This window comes from Muscardinus avellanarius (assembly GCF_963383645.1).
Source record: "Muscardinus avellanarius genome assembly, chromosome: 1".
In the NCBI taxonomy this organism is placed as follows: domain Eukaryota; kingdom Metazoa; phylum Chordata; class Mammalia; order Rodentia; family Gliridae; genus Muscardinus; species Muscardinus avellanarius.
Window position 1 is genome coordinate 56,290,003 of NC_137786.1, and position 20,933 is coordinate 56,310,935.

The 20,933-nt window shown below is 42.0% G+C and overlaps 1 protein-coding gene across 1 annotated transcript; it reads right to left on the reverse strand.

Annotated features, from left to right (window-relative positions):
- Positions 1-981: 981 nt before the first annotated feature.
- Positions 982-15,772, reverse strand: CD180 (CD180 molecule; the record flags this gene model as incomplete). The annotated part of the gene is made up of 3 exons (XM_080693000.1): positions 982-2,713; positions 4,929-5,095; positions 15,683-15,772. 3 exons carry the CDS (start codon positions 15,770-15,772, stop codon positions 982-984), a joined length of 1,989 nt encoding a protein of 662 aa, XP_080549126.1.
- Positions 15,773-20,933: the final 5,161 nt, after the last annotated feature.

A 20,933-nucleotide genomic window follows, 5' to 3' on the forward strand; every position in this document is an offset into this window, starting at 1 on the left:
GAAGAACATTTTGGACCACAGCCCACGGGTAGGTTGCAAGTGCAACAGAAGAGCCAGAACACTGGATATGCAAAAGGGAGCCTCCCCGGGAATGAAGGGGGAGGCAACTGAAATCCTGAACTTCAGGGATGAAAGGGGGTCTTTTTGTGTTTTTTTTGTAGTTATTTGCACTCTAGGGGCATTATAGGGAACTTAGAAACCTAAGGATTAATAGATTTGCAGAGTCTATTTGAGAGCAGGATTCATTTCTTAGTCTTTTAACTCATTGCATTTTTTTTTTTTCTTTTAAAATAAGCTTAGAGCCGGGTGTGGTGGCGCACGCTTGTAATGCCCGCGCTTGGGAGGCAGAGACAGGAGGATCGCGCAGGTTCGAAGCTAGCCGCGCTGGTTTAAGAGACCTTGTTTCCAAATAAAAATGTAAACAAATAGGGCTGGGAGTGTAGCCCGGAGGTAGAAGGGTTTCCAGGAACCCCAGTGACACCAAAACAACAACAACAACAACAAAAAGCTTAGAGACTTTATCCTGGACTGAGTTTCTTAAATGGTTACACGACTGGGAACTCCAGTCCAGCACAATGCTGGAGCTGTAAGCTGTGAGCTGTGGGAGGGGCTGGCTCCAGCACTGCCAGGTTGGGGGCTAGGGCTATCCTCTCAGAGACAGGGTGGGTGGGAGGTGCTTTCCGGCTGTCCACGAGTAGAAGGCAGATGGCCCTTCCATGCCAGGCTCCTCTTTCAACTTCTACCCATCTTGCACAAGAGGAAATAAATGGTCTCTGTGTCTCACATGAGCATCAGGCCCTCTGGCCCCAGTCTGTTTACCTGCCACGGAGAACTCACAAGGGTAAGAAGTTCAGAAAAGCACAGTCAATCCCAGTGCAGCACCAAGAGCCAATCTAGAAAGACTGGTCACCAATAGATGGCAGGTTTCTCAGGGCAATTTTGCTAAACACATTTATTTACCTTTTCTGGAAAACTTTAGCACTAAATGTGTTGGTATTTCCACCTGAGAAAAAATTTAATTGCAAAAATGAGCAGAATGGCAAGCAAGAATAAAAGGACAACTAAGAAGAAAATGCCCACTGCTGTGATCTCACAGGACAGAGTGACACTGGAGAGCTGAACCCCACGAAGTGATGGGGGATATGCACACACCATCTCCTCCAAGTCCTCAAATTTTTGCAGGTTTTCTTTGTACCATGTTAAAAAGTGAATATTTGAGCACGTGCAATCCAGGGGATTGTGACTTAGATTAATGGTGTTCTGCTGGGACAAGATGGGGAGGAGATGGAAAGGGATGACGCTGATAGCATTGGCAGCCAAATTGAGGTAGGTCCCCTTCAGGTGGCTGAGAGCATCAATGCTACTGGAGGTCAGGCTGTTATAGCTTAAGTCTACATGACTCAGTTTTCCAAGGCTATGGAAGGCTTGTTTATCTATGGCTAAGAGATCACAGGAGGATAAAACCAGAATCTCCAAGCTGGTCACTGTGTGAAGTAGGTTGGTTTTCAGGAGACTCCCATCTTGAAAGTGATTCCCTTGTAAGTTCAGATTCTGAAGACCTGGCAGGCCTTCTAGAAGACGCTGATTGCTGGTATCAAGGAGGCAGTGAGAGAGATTTAGAACTTGCAGGGAATGAAGGTTTTGGAAAGGACTTTGTAGGGCATTCACCTGTAATCTGGTGAATGCCAAATCCAAGAGTTCTAACTCAGGACAGGCTTTGAATGCCTCTGTCTGGAGACCCAGGAGCTCGTTGTAGCTCAGGTTTAGGTTTTGCAAGTGGACCAGATTTGTGAATTGCAAATTGCAGCAGTTGGGAGCCTCTATGCTGCTATGGCTTAAGTCAAGTTTCTGAAGATTCTCTGTTTTTTCTAAACAGCCAACACCAAGGTCAAGTTTCTTTATGTTTCCCTTGATGGAGAGGTGTGTAAGAGAGGGGAAATTGGCAGCACTGATCTGACACAATTGGTCAAAACTATTTACATTGAGAACTAATTTCTTGAGTGAGCTCATACCCTCAATTGTAGAAGGTAATTCTCCCAAGTGAGTGGAGGTCAGCACCAGTTCCTGGAGTCTGGTGAAGCACCGGAAGGTGGTGGAGGAGAGGTCAGAGAAACGATGCTTCTGAAGGTTGATGCTCTCAACGGACATCTCACAAAGCCCCTCGAGCATGGCTGAAGTTAGGTCTTGGTTGTCATCAGTGTCCTCAAATGTCCCCAGCCAGAGAGACTGAATGGTGGAGTTTTGCAGACCACTGAATATAACAGACAGGTTGAGGGTCCCTCCAAAGTTCAAACTTTGGAAGACTGTTGAGTGGAAAGCCCCAGGCTCAATGCCTTTAATGTTGTTTCCATTGAGGTTAAGGCTTAGGTTGGCAGCTTGCTTCAGAGAGTTCATGTCTTCTCTAGAAAGGTAGTGGATAGCATTATTCTGAAAATTCAGGACTTTCAAATTCTCTGTGGGGAAGTCTTTGGGAAGCTTAATGGAGGATATATGGTTACTTCCCAGATACAAACTTTCCACGTTTTTCAGATTGTGAGCTGGGATGAACTCTAGACTGGATATTCCTGTTTGGATTAAGGACAGATGCTTCAGTGACGTGAGCCCATGAAGTGCTGTTTCTGCCATGAATATCAGGGGATTTCCAGTTAAGATAAGTGTGTTCAATTGATGCTGGCTTTGAAAAGCGTCTCCATGTATCCAGTTAATCTGGCACCTCAAAAAGATAGTAGTATTGGACAATAAGTAATTTGTAAAATGGAAAAATGCAGTCTTATAGTTCCATTCATTATCAAAACCATTTGTGTATGTAATAAAACAGTATACATTATCAGACACAAAAACATTTTGCCATATTCACAGTGGCCTATTGAATTAATTAACAAATATCTTCAGTTATGAGCACTGATTTAGAATTTATTCCAGATATCTTGTCCTTTTGATTGAACACTCAGAGCTTTGTATTTATGTTCCAAGGAACTACTAGTGGTTTGATTGATAATAGGCTAAATCATACTGTGATTTACTATTTTAAGTAATATAAGATATATCATAAATAATGCATAATAAAAATATATTAAATATAATATAAAATCTATGACACCCTGATAAAGTTACAACCTTTTTATGGTGGAGAGATATGCTGGCAATAAACTCAGTGCCTTGCACATACTAAATGCATATTCTGCCACTGAGCTACATGTCTCCTTTTTATCTATAAAATATGAAAATAATGGCTATTTTGTAGAACTATTGTGTGTGTCAAATGATATATGTAAAAATGCTCCATTCAACTATAGAATACTAGAAGTTCAGAGAAACTCATTCTGGTATTGCATTTAAAAATACTGTACTTCAAAACTACACTGAGATTCCATCTAACCCCAGTCAGAGTGGCAAGCATAAAAAAATCAAACAACAACAAATGCTGGTGAGTATGAGGGGAAAAAGGAACTCTTTTACACTGTTGGTGGGAGTGCAAACTAGTTCAACCACTATGGAGATCTGTGTGGAGATTCCTAAGAAAAGTGGGAATAGATCCACCATATGATCCAGCTATACCACTCCTGGGTATCTTTCCAAAGGGGTTGAATTCGGAGAAATACAGCAACATATGCATACATATGTTCATAGCCGCACAATTTGTAATAGCCAAAATATGGAACCAACCCAGATCACCATCAACAGATGAATGGATAGCAAAACTGTGGGAAATACACACAATGGAATTCTATTCAGCCATAAAGAAGAACAAAATTATATCATTTGCAAGAAGATGGAAAGCCCTGGAGAACATTATGTTAAGTGAGATCAGCCAAGCACAGAAGAAGAAGGTACATGTTTCCTCTAATATGCCCAAACTAGGAAACACAGAGGATATCAGTGGGACTCCAGATAATGGAGGGGAAATACCAGCAAAGTTTGAATGGAAAGATAGGAGAGGAGGAAGGCTGATCTTGATTAGTGAGGGTCTACATCTGAACATGTGTAAAATTATGAATAAGACATGGTTAACCTGGACAACCATTGGTGGGAGGGGGGAAGGGAAAATGGGGGGGGAGGGCACCAAATATAGTTTAAATGTATACTATTTATGTTCAATAAAAAATTATTAAAATAAAAAAATAAAAAATAAAAAATACTGTACTACACACACACACACACACACACACATACACACACACACACACGGCTTTCTCATGGTATCCAGTAACGTTTTTAATCGCAACTGGGTGGTAATATTCACCATGGGTAGTTCACAGTGGTGTTTGTAAAGATGACAGTGTTGTGGTTCTGTGCCTTCTTCTTGCAGAAATGTAAGGGCTAAGGAGAGGACATTGTACTATTGTGTGGGATGCAGATATCAAGGACTTAGAGCCTATATTCCCTTTCCACACACATGAGCTACATGTCCCCTTGGCTTTCTTCCCTTATTTTCCTGTAACACTTCTGTTCACTGGCTTCAAACACTGGTTCAGCATTTGGAATCCTGATTCTGCCACTAAAACCAAGCAATGTCACTTTTTTCCAATTTGTTTTTTAAAAAAGTTAGTAGGTATCTGTATTTCTTCTTTAAATTTTTCTTAAGTGTCATTACCTGATACTAGTCAACTATGCTAAAACACAGTATTATATGGCATCTGGTTTAGTGCCGGGTTTATTTTCATTTTTGTTTTCAGTAGTCCTTAGAAGTTAAACAGCAATGCTGATGTAGCTAGTTTGAGAACAATCCACTTTCCTCTCTATCTTTTGGTGTTCATTTAAATTTCATTTCACCTGCCCAAAATTATTTCCAGGGAGAGATGAATGAACATGCAGGATAAGCAGATTGATCATGTGCCCCCAAAGAACATCCTGGGAACTATTTTGCATGCAAGTTGTGTTTTCACTCAAGTAAACATCAAGAGAACACAGGGAACTCAGATACATACCTAGTTAGATCCAAAAAGATAAGATTTATGAGTCTGCCAAAAGTTGTATTTTGAACTGCAGGCAAGAAATTAAAGCTGAATTCCAAATATTCTGTTGTGTTTGGTAGAGTGTCAGGAATTTCATTGAGACCTAAATTTTCACAGTTATACGTCCTGTTGGCTTCTTTCTGATGGGAGAAACAATGTAAATTAATATTAAAATTACCGATTTGATTGACTAGCAAAATTAGACATGTTTTAGCCTTTGAGCAGAAATTCTACTTTTAGCAATCTTTACCAAATATACACTTGCAAGAGCACAAAATGACTTATGCAGAATTATATTCATTATAGCGTTTTTTTAATAATAGTAAAAGATTGGCAATAACCAAACCAAACTATCAATATGGCACTAGTTGAACAAAATCTGGCACATTTTCAAAATGGAACTTTTTAGAGATACAAAATGACTGAGAAAGACCTACGTGCACTGATCTGGAGTGATAAACAGGACATGTAATGTGAAAAAAGCAAAGTGCGGGACAGTATATATAGTGTATATAGCATATTGTATGTTAGTTTTGTGTATGAAGGGCATGCTTCTATCTTCTTATATTTGTGAAAAGGAACCACGTGATCTTAAGGGAAGATAAAGGACCAAATAGAAGAGCAAAGACTTATTTGAATGCACCTGGCTTATAGTTTTTATTTTAGATACAAAGAAATGATTTTAGTTTAAAATAATCTGTCAATAGTAAATTAGCATGCCAAAATAAGACAATTGCAATAGTACATATGAAAATATGAAGTTTGCAGTATGTGTGACCTATGTAGTATTTTTGCCAAGAAAAGAAATTAATTGATTAAACTTGCATCCAATGAAGAATGTAGGCCTAGTTTCACACCCGCAAGTGATATAGCAGGTTTAAGTTAAAACACCAAAATGTAGCAGCCAGCCAAATGCAGAAAGTGGAATATAATATAAAATGACTTAATTTACTTTATTAATATGAGAGAGAGATAGAGAGGAGGAAGGAGACAACTTTTACTAAAAGAGACAGATATAAAATCTACTTAAGAGACATGGCCAACAAATAATAGACAAGCTCTTGTTTAAATTATATTCAAATAAAAGTGAAGAAAAGACATTATTACACTGTCAGAGAAGTTTAAATGAGGATATGATTAGATGGTATTAAGAAATTATGAATTTTGTTAATGTTAGTGGCCTTGTGGCTATGTGAAACCAATCTTCTTATTCTTTTGAGATGCATATTATTTAGAGGCAAGATAGCTTGACATTTGGGATTTGATTTAAAATACTGCAGTGTAACAAGGGGGAGGAGTGGATGGATGAAGTTAGTAGGCAAAATGCTGATGGTTGTTGAATTGTTGAGTGATACACATGGAAGTTCTTCAAAATTAACTATTTTGTATATCTTTACAAATTTTCTTAACACAATATGTTTTTATTTTATTTTATTTTATTTTATTTATTTAATTTTTTTGTGGTACTGGGGGTGGAACCCAGAGGCTTTCTACCTCCGGGCTATACTACCAGACCTATTTTATATTATTTGGAAACAGGGTCTCACTAAGTTGCTGAGAGCCTCACTAAGCAGCTGAGGCTGGCTTTGAACCTGTATGATCCTCCTGTCTCAGCTTCCCAAGCACAGGGATTACAAGCTTGCGCCACCACGCCCAGCAACACAATATGTTTTTAAAAAACTAGCAAGGTGGCACAGAACTTAGACCTGGAAATCTTGAGGTCTGAATTATTTCAGATCTCTGCACCTAAAGACTGCTGACACCAGAGCCCAAGTCTTTGGGCATAGCTCTGAACTTAAATCCAAGGAATTCCCCACACTGTGTCCAGCATGATCAAGTCTGATGGTCACTGCTTGTTAGGAGACATAATCCAAGTTATACATGTTGCAATAACTAGGCCAAAATGGAAAGCAGCTGATTAGAAGCATTCAATATCCTATGATCCCATAGTATATCTGGGTGATAATTTAGGATAAAGGGTTGAGGAGCAGGTAGGACGGTCTGATGGGATATATCTTGCTGAGGATGCTCCTAGGACAGAAATAAATGATCCCAGGGTTAATACTCCTCGTAGGCATAAGGAGATGCGTGCCCAGGACACTGGGTCAGCTCTGATTGTCTCAGAGCCCGGCAGTTCATCCAACCTTTTGCCCTGCAATTCCTGACCATGTATGGGCTCACTTGAGGCCCCCGAGGCTACCCTCTCTGACAAAGATCTACGCCACCAAACTCCAGACCAGCATTTTCTTTCTTCCTTAGCTGGAAAGATAACTGCATACACGCTCCTTTGCTTTGGAGTGGGAGGCTCTCATGATGTCATCATTTTAATCGCTTTTTGCTTTACTCAAACTCTGCTTAGTTGTACACTTTTCTGTATCTACAGTGAGCATGCTCACCTATAGGAAATCAGCAGTTTTCTTCAGTATTGGTACAATATTACCATTGTCACTAATGAGAATGTCATATCTATATTTTCTTTTAATTCATTCTTCATTTTCATAGACTCAAAGTCTAATGTGCACTGCCACAAGTCCACATAATATCCTTGAATTACACACTTTGCATTCGAAATGCAGATTTAGCTGAGTGGTGGGTACACATACACATACACACACATACATACACACACATACACACACACACACACACGTGCGCATGTGCGCGCACGCGTACATTGCCAGATCATCCTTGGTGCCTGTGATGAACATGTGCAACCCAGCAGAGAGGATGTGAATATGCAGCTATCGACCCAATAGTTGCTAAGGTGCCAATTAGCTCAGAGGAAACCCTTTTCTTTTCTGGTCCCCATTGGCATAACTGATTTCATAGACACTTGGGGAAAAGAGACTTCTTTCAATTTGTCTTGCTCGATTCTGACCCTACAGCAAAAACCTAGAAGCTGGCAGTTTTTCTCTCCTCCTGAATATGTAAGTGCCCGTGACACCTACATAATTCCTTGTCTCAATCGCTGGTGTGCTTTACTAAGCACTTTATTGTACTAATGTTATTCAGAAAGTTGAGAATCCAGGAGGAGCTCTATCTCTATTGAGCAAGGGCCTGAGGGAGCGTCTAGAAAAAGGAAAAGTAGGAAAATGTGAGAATCAGTGATTGATAGTACCAAGGAGTATCAAGAAGCCCACCTGAAGATAACTTCACAATATTAAATAGTCTCAGGATTGGTGGAATGGCAAAACGTACTCTGACCTTGATTCTTAGAAGAAAGAGACATGACCAGAAATTCAGCTAAGAGAATTTAAACACCACAAACACATTTTCAAAAATGCTTTGGGTTCAACACACACAGGGCCCCTCATTTATGGCTTTTGTAATCACAGTTGTCAATCAAAATTGTCATTATGATAGGGACACCGAAGCACTCTAGAGTCACCCAAGAAGCATTAGATTATTTTCAGTTGATTATATTTAAGGCTGGAAACACACACACACACACACACACACACACACACACACACACACCATGAGCAATTCTCATTCCTTTTAAATGGGAGTAAATTGTAGACATCATGAACATTGTCCCCTAAATACCTAAGCTTATATCTCCTAAGAACGAGGATATACAATCACAATGCCATTACCAAATTCAGAATATTTAATACTGATCAAATGTTGCCATTTAACATATGGTCTGTATCCAGATATTGCGAATTACTGCAATATTGCCCTTTATAATAGTTTCTGTTCTCCCAAACCGGTATCATACATTGCATTTAGTTGTAGTTTCTCCTTAGACTCTAACTTGAGACAATCTCTCAGCCTTTGTCATGACACTGATATTTTTTGAAGAAGACAGGCTCCTATCTGGCAGAATGTCTTTCATACAGGTTTGTATGTTTCCTTATATTTGATTCAGGCTAGACACTTTTGGTTGAAATACTACATCAGTAAGGCTTTCTCCTTGTCAAGATTCGGATGAAAACTCGAGAGAGAGAGAGCTCTGATAGCCATATAACAGGGTTACAGAAGAGCAGAGGGACAGGCCCTAAGGAGATGAAAGAATAGGAGGGGGAAAAAAAAACAACAGACAGCTTGGCCACTGCCGGGCCCATGTCCTTTGGTTTCTTTTCCAGGCAGGCACCCAGTACCTGCTGTTTCCCTGAGCTGCACATGAATGTCCTCGCCCTTCTAGAGTTTAGAAGGTGATCCGGTTCCAAAGTTGCTTTTGCACTCCTCTGCTTTGGCTGGCTACACTGTAGACAGGACCCATCTTGACATGAACTGCAGCCAGCTGAGCTGTGGCAAAGCTACGTGGTATTCAGGATAACGACCCCATGCCACCTCCATGCCAAGACATGGGCATTTTCTTAGGACTCACTGTGCACTGGGATGTGTGCCAGCCACTTTGTCTCCAGCTCAGACTCAGAGCTGTGGGTTTTACCCAGAGCTGGGCTCCCAAGTGCTACATCTGTGTTTGCAATCCCTTTTCCCTTCAGGTATTCATTTGCATTTTTTCAATCAGGATCTTATTTTGCTTCTTTCTGCAATGTATCTCTAACTCCCTCCCATTCCGCTGTATTTTCTCTCCTTGCAAGCATTGAAACCTTTTCTAATTTGGAACGCTTTGAATTTCATTCAAGTGCTATTCCCACATTTTCAGATGTCTCATCTGCACTTGACACAAGCATGCATGAAGAGGCTGGAACATTGGCCCCAACCCTCCCTCTTTAATCTTGCTTCTATCCAAGAGGTAGCAGTTTCACTAGTAAGCTGAATCCCACCGCAATGATTATTCTCTGAAAGCAAAACAAAACAAACACTCCCCAAAAGACCATCCCTAAAACGTTGCTGTCAGTCTGATTCCTCTGGTCAAAGGGCCTTCCAATTTTATGCACTTCATTTTCTCTTTTTCTCTAGAATCGGCCTTCTTGGGTTCAAATCCCAGCTTGAAACACCCTGTAGTGTTGTCTGGGCTTCCCGTTTCTCCCATTGTAGATTGGAGATACTGACCTCACTCTGCAGGCTACTGTGAGGATACATGAGACAATGTGTATCAGCACTACTCAGGAGGTGACCCTTAATGAGATCCTCACACCACATCACCTCACACCACATCATTATCTAATGCTATTGGGCAGCCCTTGCATCCATGAACGCAGGGTTCCCCTCAGAAAAGAGCTCTGCCAACTCTCCACACCCCATACCTAGTGTTTGAAGGACTCTCTCTAACCATAGTTTAGAGGGAACAGGATGGTTAAGATGAGTCAATTTGAAATGAGGAGGCTGGGATCTATTCTCAAGAAACTATTAAAAAATGCATTTAAAATGTTAGCACAATTGGGAAGCTAAGACAGGAGGAAGGACCACAGGTCCAAAGTCAGCAGTGGCAATTTACTGAGGCTTTTAGCAACTTAGTGAGACCCTGTTTCCAGATAAAAAATAAGTAGGACTGGGGGATGTAGCTTGAAGGTAGGATGCCGCTGGGTTTGATCCCCAGAAAAATACACACACACACACACACACACACACACACACACACACAGTCACACAGTCACGTAGTCACACACACACACAGTCACACAGTCACACACACACAACACACACACACACACACACACACACACACACACACACATGTTACCACAATCCAAATTACCTCATGCTGAATTCCTGCTATTCTTTGCATATTTGTTGGCCACTGAAGGATTGTTTATGGCTATAATATTGTTTCACTCTCTCTCTCTCTCTCTCTCTCTCTCTCTCTCTCAGAATGTAGAACTTAGCAATGGCAGAATCTACTTGGGGTGTCTATGAGTTTACTATAATGTTCCTAGAACTTGTTGGTTGATTTATACTTTTATTTTTTTTTTTCGGTGGTACTATGGTTCCTGGAAACTCTTCTACCTCCGGGCTACACTCCCAGACCTATTTTATATTTTTATTTGGAAACGGAGTCTCTTAAACCAGAGAGGCTGGCTTCGAACCTGCGTGATTTTCCTGTCTCCATCTCCCAAGCACGGAGATTACAAGTGTGTGCCACCAAGCCCGGCTAAACTATTTTTAATAAAAAAGTTTTATTAAGAAATTAATCTTGACTCCTACCTGACATATATGTAAACAATAATTCCTGATAGATTGTAGGTCTAAGTGTGTGAGCTAGAAATATAAATAAATATGAAACAATAAAACTAGATGAAAGCATGGGATAATATCAGCATAGCCTCAGGGTAGACAAAGATTTCTTAACCAGAACAGAAATGCACGGAAAGTAAAAGAAAAATGCTACTTTAAGCTACAATAAAATTAAGAAATTCTATTCATCAAAAGATACTTTTAGGAGAGTTAAGTCATAAAGTAGGAGAAGATACTTGCAATCTGAAAAGGGACTTGTATTCACAAGACATAAAGGACCCCTAAAAATCAAGACAACCCAAGAGAAAATGGGCAAGAGACCTGAACCGGCACTGCACACACAAAGAAAGGTTTATGTAAGGCTTGGGATATAGTTCAACGGTAGATCAATTGCCTAGAGTGTGCAAAAGCCCTGGGCTTAATCCCCAGCAAAACACACACACACGCACACACACACACACACACAAACACACACACCTATGTAAATGGCCAATAAAGTATGAATATGTACTTAATTTAACAATTCATCAGGAAAATAGAACTGAAACCCCAATGAAATACTTCTCTTCACCATAGGAATGGCTCACATTTTTTTTGTGTGTGTGTGTGTGGTTCTGGGGTTCCTGGAAACCCTTCTACCTCCGGGCTACACTCCCAGACACCTATGTTTTTTTGTTTGTTTGTTTGTTTGGAAACAGGGTCTCTCTTAATCCAGCGAGTCTGGCTTCGAACCTGCGCGATCCTCCTGTCTCTGCCTCCCAAGCTCAGGGATTACAAGCGTGCGTCGCCATGCCCGACCAGGAATGGTGAACATATAAAAACAAAATGTCAGTGAGGCTATGGAGCATTTAGAACTCACATACATTGCCAATACATGTGAATTGGCACCAACATTTTAGCAAACTGGGAATATTTATTAAAGTTGCAAGCCTAGCAATATCTTTTAAGCCTGCAAACAGTACAAATGTACATTATGGATAAATAAATGGCGGCTCATTAATAAAATGGAGTGCCATTCAGTCATTCTGAAAATGAACGGATAATCTCACAAGTACAGGGTGTGTGGTGGTACACACCTGTAACCCCAGTCCTCAGAAGGCTGAAAGGGGAGGATTACAGGTATGTGCTAATTTAGTGAGCCCGTGTTTCAAAAGAAAAAAGAGGGCTGGGACACACAAAAGTAAATATATAAATAAAAATCTCACAGATTTAATGTTGAATGAAAGAAACAAGACCCAAATGAGTATACACCCATGGGGTTCCATGACTGTGTGTGTGTGTGTATGTGTGTGTTGGTGCTGTGTGTGTTGGTAATGGGTATTGAGACCAGAGTCATTCTAACTTTGAGCTACACTATCAGTGCTTTTTTAATCATTTGTTTTGAAACAGAGTTCCACTAGGTTGCTGAGGGTCTTGCTATTTGCTGAGACTGTGACCCTCCTGTCTCAGCCTCCCAAGTACTGGGATTACAGGTGCGATACGCGCCTAGCTGGGCTCCATGTTTATAAAGTTCAAAAGCCGGCAATGACAATCAGGATGATAGAAGTTAGAGAAGTGGATGCACCTGGGAACCTGTGGCAGGGAAGAGCCACGAGGGGGCTTCTGAGACACTGAGCATGCTCTGTGTCCTTATCCACCTACTGGTTACATGGGTGTGTTCACCTGATAGAAATGTATTTAGCTGCACCCTTAGGGCTGGTGAGCATTCTGTATTTATGTTTTGCTTAAAAAAGATTACTGAACTCAAAGCAAACCAAAAATATTTTCAAGATAGACTAGATAAGCTCATGACGGTCAGTCACATGGACACACAGACTGTGGTGTGATGAACTTCACTTGAACGAGAGGGCAAGGACAAAAGGGTCAGGACAATGGGGTCAGGACGCCTTGGACTTGGGAAAGAGAGGGCCAGACCTCTCTTTCAAAGGCACAGATTTCTTCTCCTAACCACTCCTAGAGGTCTTGTATCCTCAGCAACACACACTTGCTCATCTTCATCTCTCCCGGCTCACTGCAAAGTATTCACACAATGGTAAGGGCTCTATAAAGAGCTTTAGAATCTTCTCCTGCATAGCGCTGGGGATGTCGCTCAGTGGCAGAGTGGTTGCCTAGCACAGCCAGGGCCCTCACACATGAGAGAAGAGGCAAAAGGAAATACAAATCCATCCAGGCATGGTGGTGGGCACTTATAATCCCAACATTTGGGAGGCTAAGAGAGGAGGATCATGGTTCACAGCCAGCCTCAGCTACTTAGTGAGGCCCTTTGCAACTCAGTGAGACCCTGTTTCAAAATAAAGAAAAATAAAAAGAAATGGGCTGGGGGTATAGCTCGGAGGTAGAATTTCCTGGGCTCCATCCACAGTACCACAAAAAAAAAGAAAGAAAAGAAAATATAGATCCAATGTTAATGGACACAAAGCCATTTAAAATTAGAGAGATATGAGAAGTTTGCTGCACTGGAAAATTGCAGTCTCACTATTCAGTTCATAAGGAAAGCCCTTCCTGGCAGTGCAGGGCCAGGCTTGGAGACCCCAGGACCCCAAGCAGTATTCCCACAACCTTAACAGCAGCACTTCAGGCCCCCAGAATAAGCAGCCAAAGGATGAGATCATCTCCTTGACAATTTCTTCTTCTTTCCTCCAACCAAGTAGGAGCCATTTGTAAAAAAGGAACTGGCAACTCTGGGGCCTGATGTTCTCAAAAGACCATTAGGCTGGTCTAGTATGTATTCCATGGGCTTTTCAAACCTCCCAGCAGGGCTGGCCCTTCCTGGGGCTCCTTGTGGCCTGCAGATGTGGTGAACTGGTTTTGCAGAGATAGAGAGATTTGAGTGTTAAACTGGTAGGTTTATGTAAGAACAGGGTATTTAAAATAGCCTGCTCTCAAGTGAGCTAGAATTTAATGGCAGTATTATCTCTTACGAGAAAGTTGCCAGGATGGGTGACATACCGTCCTGATCACTGAGGAGGCAATGCCCCTATTCCTAAACCATTAGCATGCCACACACATCTGTATGAAATTGACCTCCAGACCTCTGTGATAAGATGTTGCCTTCTCTGCTGTTATGGGCTCAATCGTGTCCCAATTCATATAGTGAAACCGCAGTTCTTCTGCATGTGAAATAGGACCCTAAGAGAGATCATTAAGGTAAAATAAAGTTACTGAGGTGGTTATCTAATCTAATATGATGGTTTCCTTCTAATATGAGGAAAATAGAACTCAGCCGTGCACAGGGAAGCTGCCGTGCGAAGCATGAAGGAGGTGGCCATCTATAAGCCTCAGAGACCCAGGAGAAACCCACCCGCTGACACCTTGATATCAGACTCTGGCCCAGAGCTGTGAGAGGAAATTTCTGTTGTTGAATGCTTGCAGTCTGTGACACTTCTTTATGGAAGACTGAACAAATGAACACACCCTCCCTACCTTAATTTCTCCTGGGCATCCCACCTCCTCCTAGACTGAGAGCCTCCTCAGTCCATCCAGACACCAGGCCAGCAAGGATCTGTTAGTCTCTGTGCCAGGCCTTCTCCAGTCTTGGCTTGGATCCACGCCCTGTCAGGCTCTCCCATTGCTCTACTGAGCTCCCTGGAGACTGCCTTGGGTCATCTGCACCTCTCCTCTCCTGGCCTTTAGTCTTCTTTCAGCCCCATCTTGAGAAAGCCGCTCACCCAGCCCCTAGATCAATGGTCTGCAATCCTCTCGGGGCAGGCCATGTGGATCTGGGTGATGGCCAGAGTCAGAGACCTTGGGAGGAAGCTTGGAGAGTTAAAAGATGGCAAGAGATCAGGCTCTCTCCCTCATCACCCCTCTAAGGAATTCCTACAGGTTGATAAATATTGTTAGTGTCCAAAGCAGAAGGTGTGATTTGGCTCTACCCTCAGATTTTACTCTTGTGGGTTAGTCAAACAGATGGAGGGCGGTCCAATTGGAGAAGGAAGCCAGACTCATTCAGAATGAGCTTTTAAATGCTCCGAAAACTGGCATGGGCCCATCTTTACTAATCCTCACCCTGAAAGCAAGAAAACCAAAGGATTATTTGGACTGGTGGCCCTGTGCTGGGATGGTAGGCAGAAGTTCCCTCAAGTCAGGAGGCAGGTGGTGGTGCGGGAGGCTTCTTTGCACCAAGACTCTGTTGGTGTCTCATGTCTTGGTTGGGATTATTTGGGAGGAATTGTTTAAGGAAGAAAAAGCTCTCACTTTTTCATAATAAGATGCTACCAACCATCCCCTGGCTGAGTGCTTCAGGTCCTTTCTCACAAAAAAGAAAAAATTTTCCTCCTCCTTTTCCTCCCCCTTCTTTCTTATTCTTCTTCATACTGGGGATCAAACCCAGGAATTTTCTATTTCCAATCTAAACAAAATCTCCCAGCTTTTTTCAAATTTTAAAACAGTGTCTCACTAAGTTGCTGAGTGTCTTCTAAAGTTGTTGAATCTGGCCTCAACTGTGATCCTCCTGTCTCAGCCTCCCAAGAACTAGAGTTACAGATATGCACCACCTCACCTGGCTAAGAAACACGTCTATATATCCCATTGCTCCATTGGTCTTTCAAAGACCGTGGATATGGAAATGCCAGTGCTCACAAGGAACTACATGCCGAATCTCAAAACTTCCAGGAAGTTCAATCTGGATAAAGACTTACCTCAATGCACATCTGATCTGAGGAGGCAATAACTTCACAGATGGCTGAAAACATCACCGCCAGAAAGAAGCAGCTGACATGAGGAGCCATCACAGGCCCCAGGCGACCCCAACCTGGTGGGCTTGTCTGATGTTTGAAGCTAAGAAACTGAATCAAGCAACGATGGCCCCAGCCACCTGGCAGCCAGTGAGGACTCAGATGAGTGATCTTGGAATAAGAAACTCTGTTGACTGCACAGCAGTCAGTAGCTCTGTACTGCAAAAAAAAGGAAGTTCTTTTTGCATACCCACATCTTTGCCAAAAATAACTAAGGGCCTGCCCTAGGATAGCCCAGCACATTTCCTGGACAATAGAATCAATTGTGCAGCTTTCTCCCGGTTCCAGGGTGATGGTGCCCACTGGCTTTAAGCCAGCTTCCAGGGCTTGGCCAACTCCAAAGCTTCTCATCCCTCTCCATGAGAGAGGCTGCGGGCACAGGAAGTTGCACTTGCACAGAAGGCCACTTTGTTAGGGGAGGTAGAAGCCCTGCAGCAGGGCAGAAGGAACAGCTGGGGAGCTGAGCACTGGAGCAGGAGGCAACAGGTTCCTGAGTGTACCTACTCCTTGAGCTTCTGCTACTGCCTGGACCACCACCTCTTTCCAGCTCTGACCTTCCTGTGGGAGGAGGATTGCTCCCTCTCTCTACCTGGTGTCCTAGGCCTGTGACAGCAGCTCAGACACAATCCCTTTCTGTTCTTCCCAGCTAGCCCAGGTTATAGAAAGCAGCTGCTATAAACAAAGTAGCCAGGCCAAGGGGAGCAGGGCTATGGATGCTAGACGTGGCTCCATTTCTCCTTCGAGAAGACTTGGAAGCAGCATTGTATTTACCCTCATCATGGTGCAAGATGTTGTAGTGATTAAAGAAAGTCAAAGCTCAGTTCTTCATAGGCTGAATTTAGCCGCTTCAGACCTTATCTCTTCCCCATTCATCTGATGTCTAGGAGACACTTGGTGTCTCATGTAGTCTCATTGTCCTTCCAAGAGCCCAGTGCTTAGTTTCAGAGTTCACAGTGACTTGAGACACTACCGCTACCATGCTGTATTACCACCATTGTTGGGGGCCATGTTAGCCCCACATGATGAGGTCACTATTTCAGACCTGCTTGACCATATACACAGTGCATGCTAAGTGGAAATTGTTTGCACACAGACAAGCTTCCTTGGACCAGATGGGATGGAAAAATGGACAATGATGACCTCCCATTCTCCCTGAAACATTCACCTTGCCCCTCCCTGGTCTTAACTTGTGAATGCCACTCCCTGATTTGGACTTGTAACTGCTACTTTCTGATCTTGTGATCTCATTCCCCTTTGCTTTGTTTGAACCCTTATAAAAAGAATGACACTGGCTACAGAAGGACAGGGAAAATCTGTCATCTCTATCTCCTCCTCAACCCCCCAATCATTAAATTCTCTCAAAATTATGATATCAGTCTGTGTCCTTACCATGCGAGACAGGTAGTGTCAAGGAGCTATCTTAGAGCAACGATCTTTGGTGGCTGGAACCACAGAATAATTTTCAGGGAGCTGCCTTAAGCAGCAACCCTCTGTGGTAGGACTATGGAGCAAGCAGTATCTGCTAGAGCTGAAATATGCCACCGATAAAGTGATTGTAGTAGCTGGGCATGGTGGCACATGCTTATTACCCCACTACTTGGGAGGATCACAGGTTTGAGGATAGCCTCAGTAAATAGAAACTCTTATCAACCTAATGAGACCCTGTTTCAAAATAAAAGTAAAATAGGGCTGAGATGTAGCTCAGAGGTAGAATGCTTCTGGGTTCAATGACTAGTAACACACACACACACACACACACACACACACACACATACAACACACACAACACATACACACAGTAAACAAATGATTATAGTAGCTGTCATTTATTGAGGACTTACTATGTGTCAGATACCAGGATGGGTTTTATTTTTGGTTTTGGTACATATACATATCCTAGAATATTTCTACATATGATTTAAAGTGCTACTATGTCCCTCATCTTATAGTTGTAGAGAATGATGCTTAGAGCCGAGTGTGGTGGCGCACGCTTATAATCCCTGCGCTTGGGAGGTGGAGCCAGGAAGATCGCGCAGGTTCGAAGCCAGCCATGCTGGCTTAAGAGACCCTGTTTCCAAATAAAAATATTAAAAAAAACAGGTCTGGGAGTGTAGCCCGGAGGTAGAAGGGCTTCCAGGAGCCCCAGTACCACCAAAAAAGAAAAAAAGAAACTGATGCTTAGGGCATTCAAATGACTTCTACGATTAAGTTCCAATCCAGTCTCACCACAGCGGCTGCGCTTCTACTCCCCAAAGTTTAAAAAAGAAATTGCCTCTTGAAGCAGTGGAGGAGTAGGCAGGGTAAATAAAGAATGTTCATCTGGAGATGTCAGAGCAGATACTAAAAAGCAGAGGGTGTTAGAGAAACTGCATCCTCCACAGCATGCCAGGGCTGTCATAAATAACTAGTCTTTGGTCATCCTTAAAATGCGATCCTCATCGATAAGAGAACCTTTGACGACGCTATTGTCAAAATAGAGTGTAAGCCAACGCAGACCAGTGACAGGCCACCTTGCTTCAAGGAAGGCGTCCATCACAGGACGGGCTGTGATGTGGGAAGAACTGAGGACGGGAAGAGGTCTAGTTCTCAGCCTCAGATCCACCATTTGACAAGTGAGTGAACTCCAGCAGATCATTTCACTTCTCTCTTTCTCCACCTGAAAAAACAGAATTGTAATTCTTGTTCAATGTATATCACAGGGGTAATTACGAGGATCAAATAGGACCATATTTGGGGAAATGCTTTCTTAACCTTAATGCCTTACATAAATATGAAGAATATGAAGCAAAGACTCCTCCGAGTCACTAATGCCAATGTCATGTAAATATCACTCTCAGAAAATTGTCTCCTACCCCAGAGACATTGAAAAAGGCATTACTTTTTCTTTTTTCTTAAAGAAAGGTTTGATGGTTCGGTTAAGGCCATAAGATTTTGTCATTTTCTGAGGCCACATCATTTGCATATGATTTGCATATGTTTGCATAATGGATTCAAAAGACTCACTGCAAGTGTATAAGAGTAAAAGAAAATAAATGAATATGAGTGACCTTCTGCCACAGCATTTAAATCAAATATTCAGGGCATAATACCCTGAAATATGAAATAGATTAAAATTTAAACTATTGCAAACAGATAGGAAGATAGGTTTTAGAGTTCAGAGGCAAGAATGAAACCCTTATTCAGTCCCAAGTTGTGAAGAAACACATCTTCTTAAAGGTCATCCCCCTCCAAATAATTTTCATGCCTGAATACTCCCCTCCACACCCCTTACCCCACTCCTCGCTGCAGATAAAAGCAGACTCATTGCATTATTTCCAGTCTATTCTGAAATGCCTCAGTGACAGAAGACTTACTATCCGCTAACAATTGTTCTGGCCGATTTTGACTGTTTAAAAGGTTTTGGTTTATATTGAACTGCTAAAATATTTCCTCCAAAGTCACCATAAGTCTCCTTGTTTCCTCCAGCTAACAAAATAAAATCAAGTGCTTTTCTATCTGCCAATCCAGTGGGTATGGGAAGATAATTATGCCTCTTTTTGTTCTTCTTTGCTAGGTTAAAAATATCTAGTTCCTCCAACTATGTCACAAGTTCATACATTATAATCCCTACTAGTCTGTTTATCTGAGTATCTTCCACGTCTTCCAAGAAATGTACTTACTTGAGCGCTACTTTTACATTGTCATTAACTGGTTGTATGTCATTGAGACTGTCCTTCTGTGTCTCAATTTTTTCTTGTCTAGAAAATGATGCAATCAGACAGACCATCCATAAGGTGCTTCTTCATTTAAAATTCCACTACTTTAAAAAAAAAACCACGATTTCCAGCTTACGTACATAACCAAGTTGTTAGTCTGAGTTTGCAAGATGAAGTTGTACTTGCTTTTTGTTGACAATCTGCTCTCTTTTTTCCTCCAGGTGGTCTTTCTCCTTGGCAAATAAAAATAGAGAGAAGAGATCTAACTGGGCCCCATGTTCTCTCTCTCTCTCTCTCTCTCTCTCTCTCTCTCTCTCTCTCTCTCTCTCTCTCTCTCTCTCTATTTTTGCAGTACTGGGGATAGAATCCAGAGTCATTCTACCTCTGAGCTATGCCCCCAGCTTTATTTTTTATTCTTTATTTTGAAACAGGGTCTCACTGAGTTGCAAAGGGCCTCACTAAGTAGCTGGGGCTGTCCACGAACTGTGATCCTCCTGTCTCAGCCTCCAGGATGCTGGGATTACAAGCGTGCTCCACCACACCCGCAGCCTCATGTTTTCTATGATCCCAATTCACTTAGGGATGGAGTGGCCATCACCTATGCCAAGAACCAGATTTTACAGAGATAGGAAGGACAAGACATGATGAGAAAGGACACCAGAAACTCTTATTGTTACTGAACTTCTAGTAAGTGAGCAGAGAAACAGCCAATCAGTCGACCCCAAATTTTTCATAAAGTTTAAGCATCCTTATACTAAAATATACTAACATATGATGCTAACACAGATTTACATACAAATCCAAATCATTTCTATATTATTGTTCGATTATTTTACCAGATTTCTAGTTCATTCTTTGTGGTCAGCTGGCTCCCCATGAGTGACCCCTTAGGACCCTAATTTCATGTCTGATAATGCCTATGGAGTCACTTCTCTATATTTCCATGTGATTATAGTTTGAAGTTTGGGGTCCTATCATACCTCGTTTGGTCCTTCAGACCCATTCCTGGTGCTAATCCAAAGGATACTTTACTTTCTTTCAAATATTCACCAACAAAAATATGCTTCTGTGATCCATATTTGTCAAATGATTAAGTGGCAATTTCTGTTGTACCATATGAGCACTAGTTGCTTGTTAAACCGAATCACCTTTCTTCCACCCTCTGTACATTTAGTTTTGGTTCTGCTTTTTGCTCAAGTCTGTTTCTTCCCCCACAACACCACTACCTCAGATGGTTAAGGTTATTTGTATCTAAGTTTCTACTTCAATATTTTAAAATACTTTATGGTCAATTTTATTCCTATGCCTCTTAATATTACCTGATTTTTAATCATGTTATTCTGACACTAAAGCCATGAAGGCCCAAAGTGAAGATGAACTCAAAGTTGTCCCCACCTCCCTTGAGAGTGACCTGGTGGGCTACCGCATGGGTACGCTGGCTCCTCTGGTCCTGCCATCTT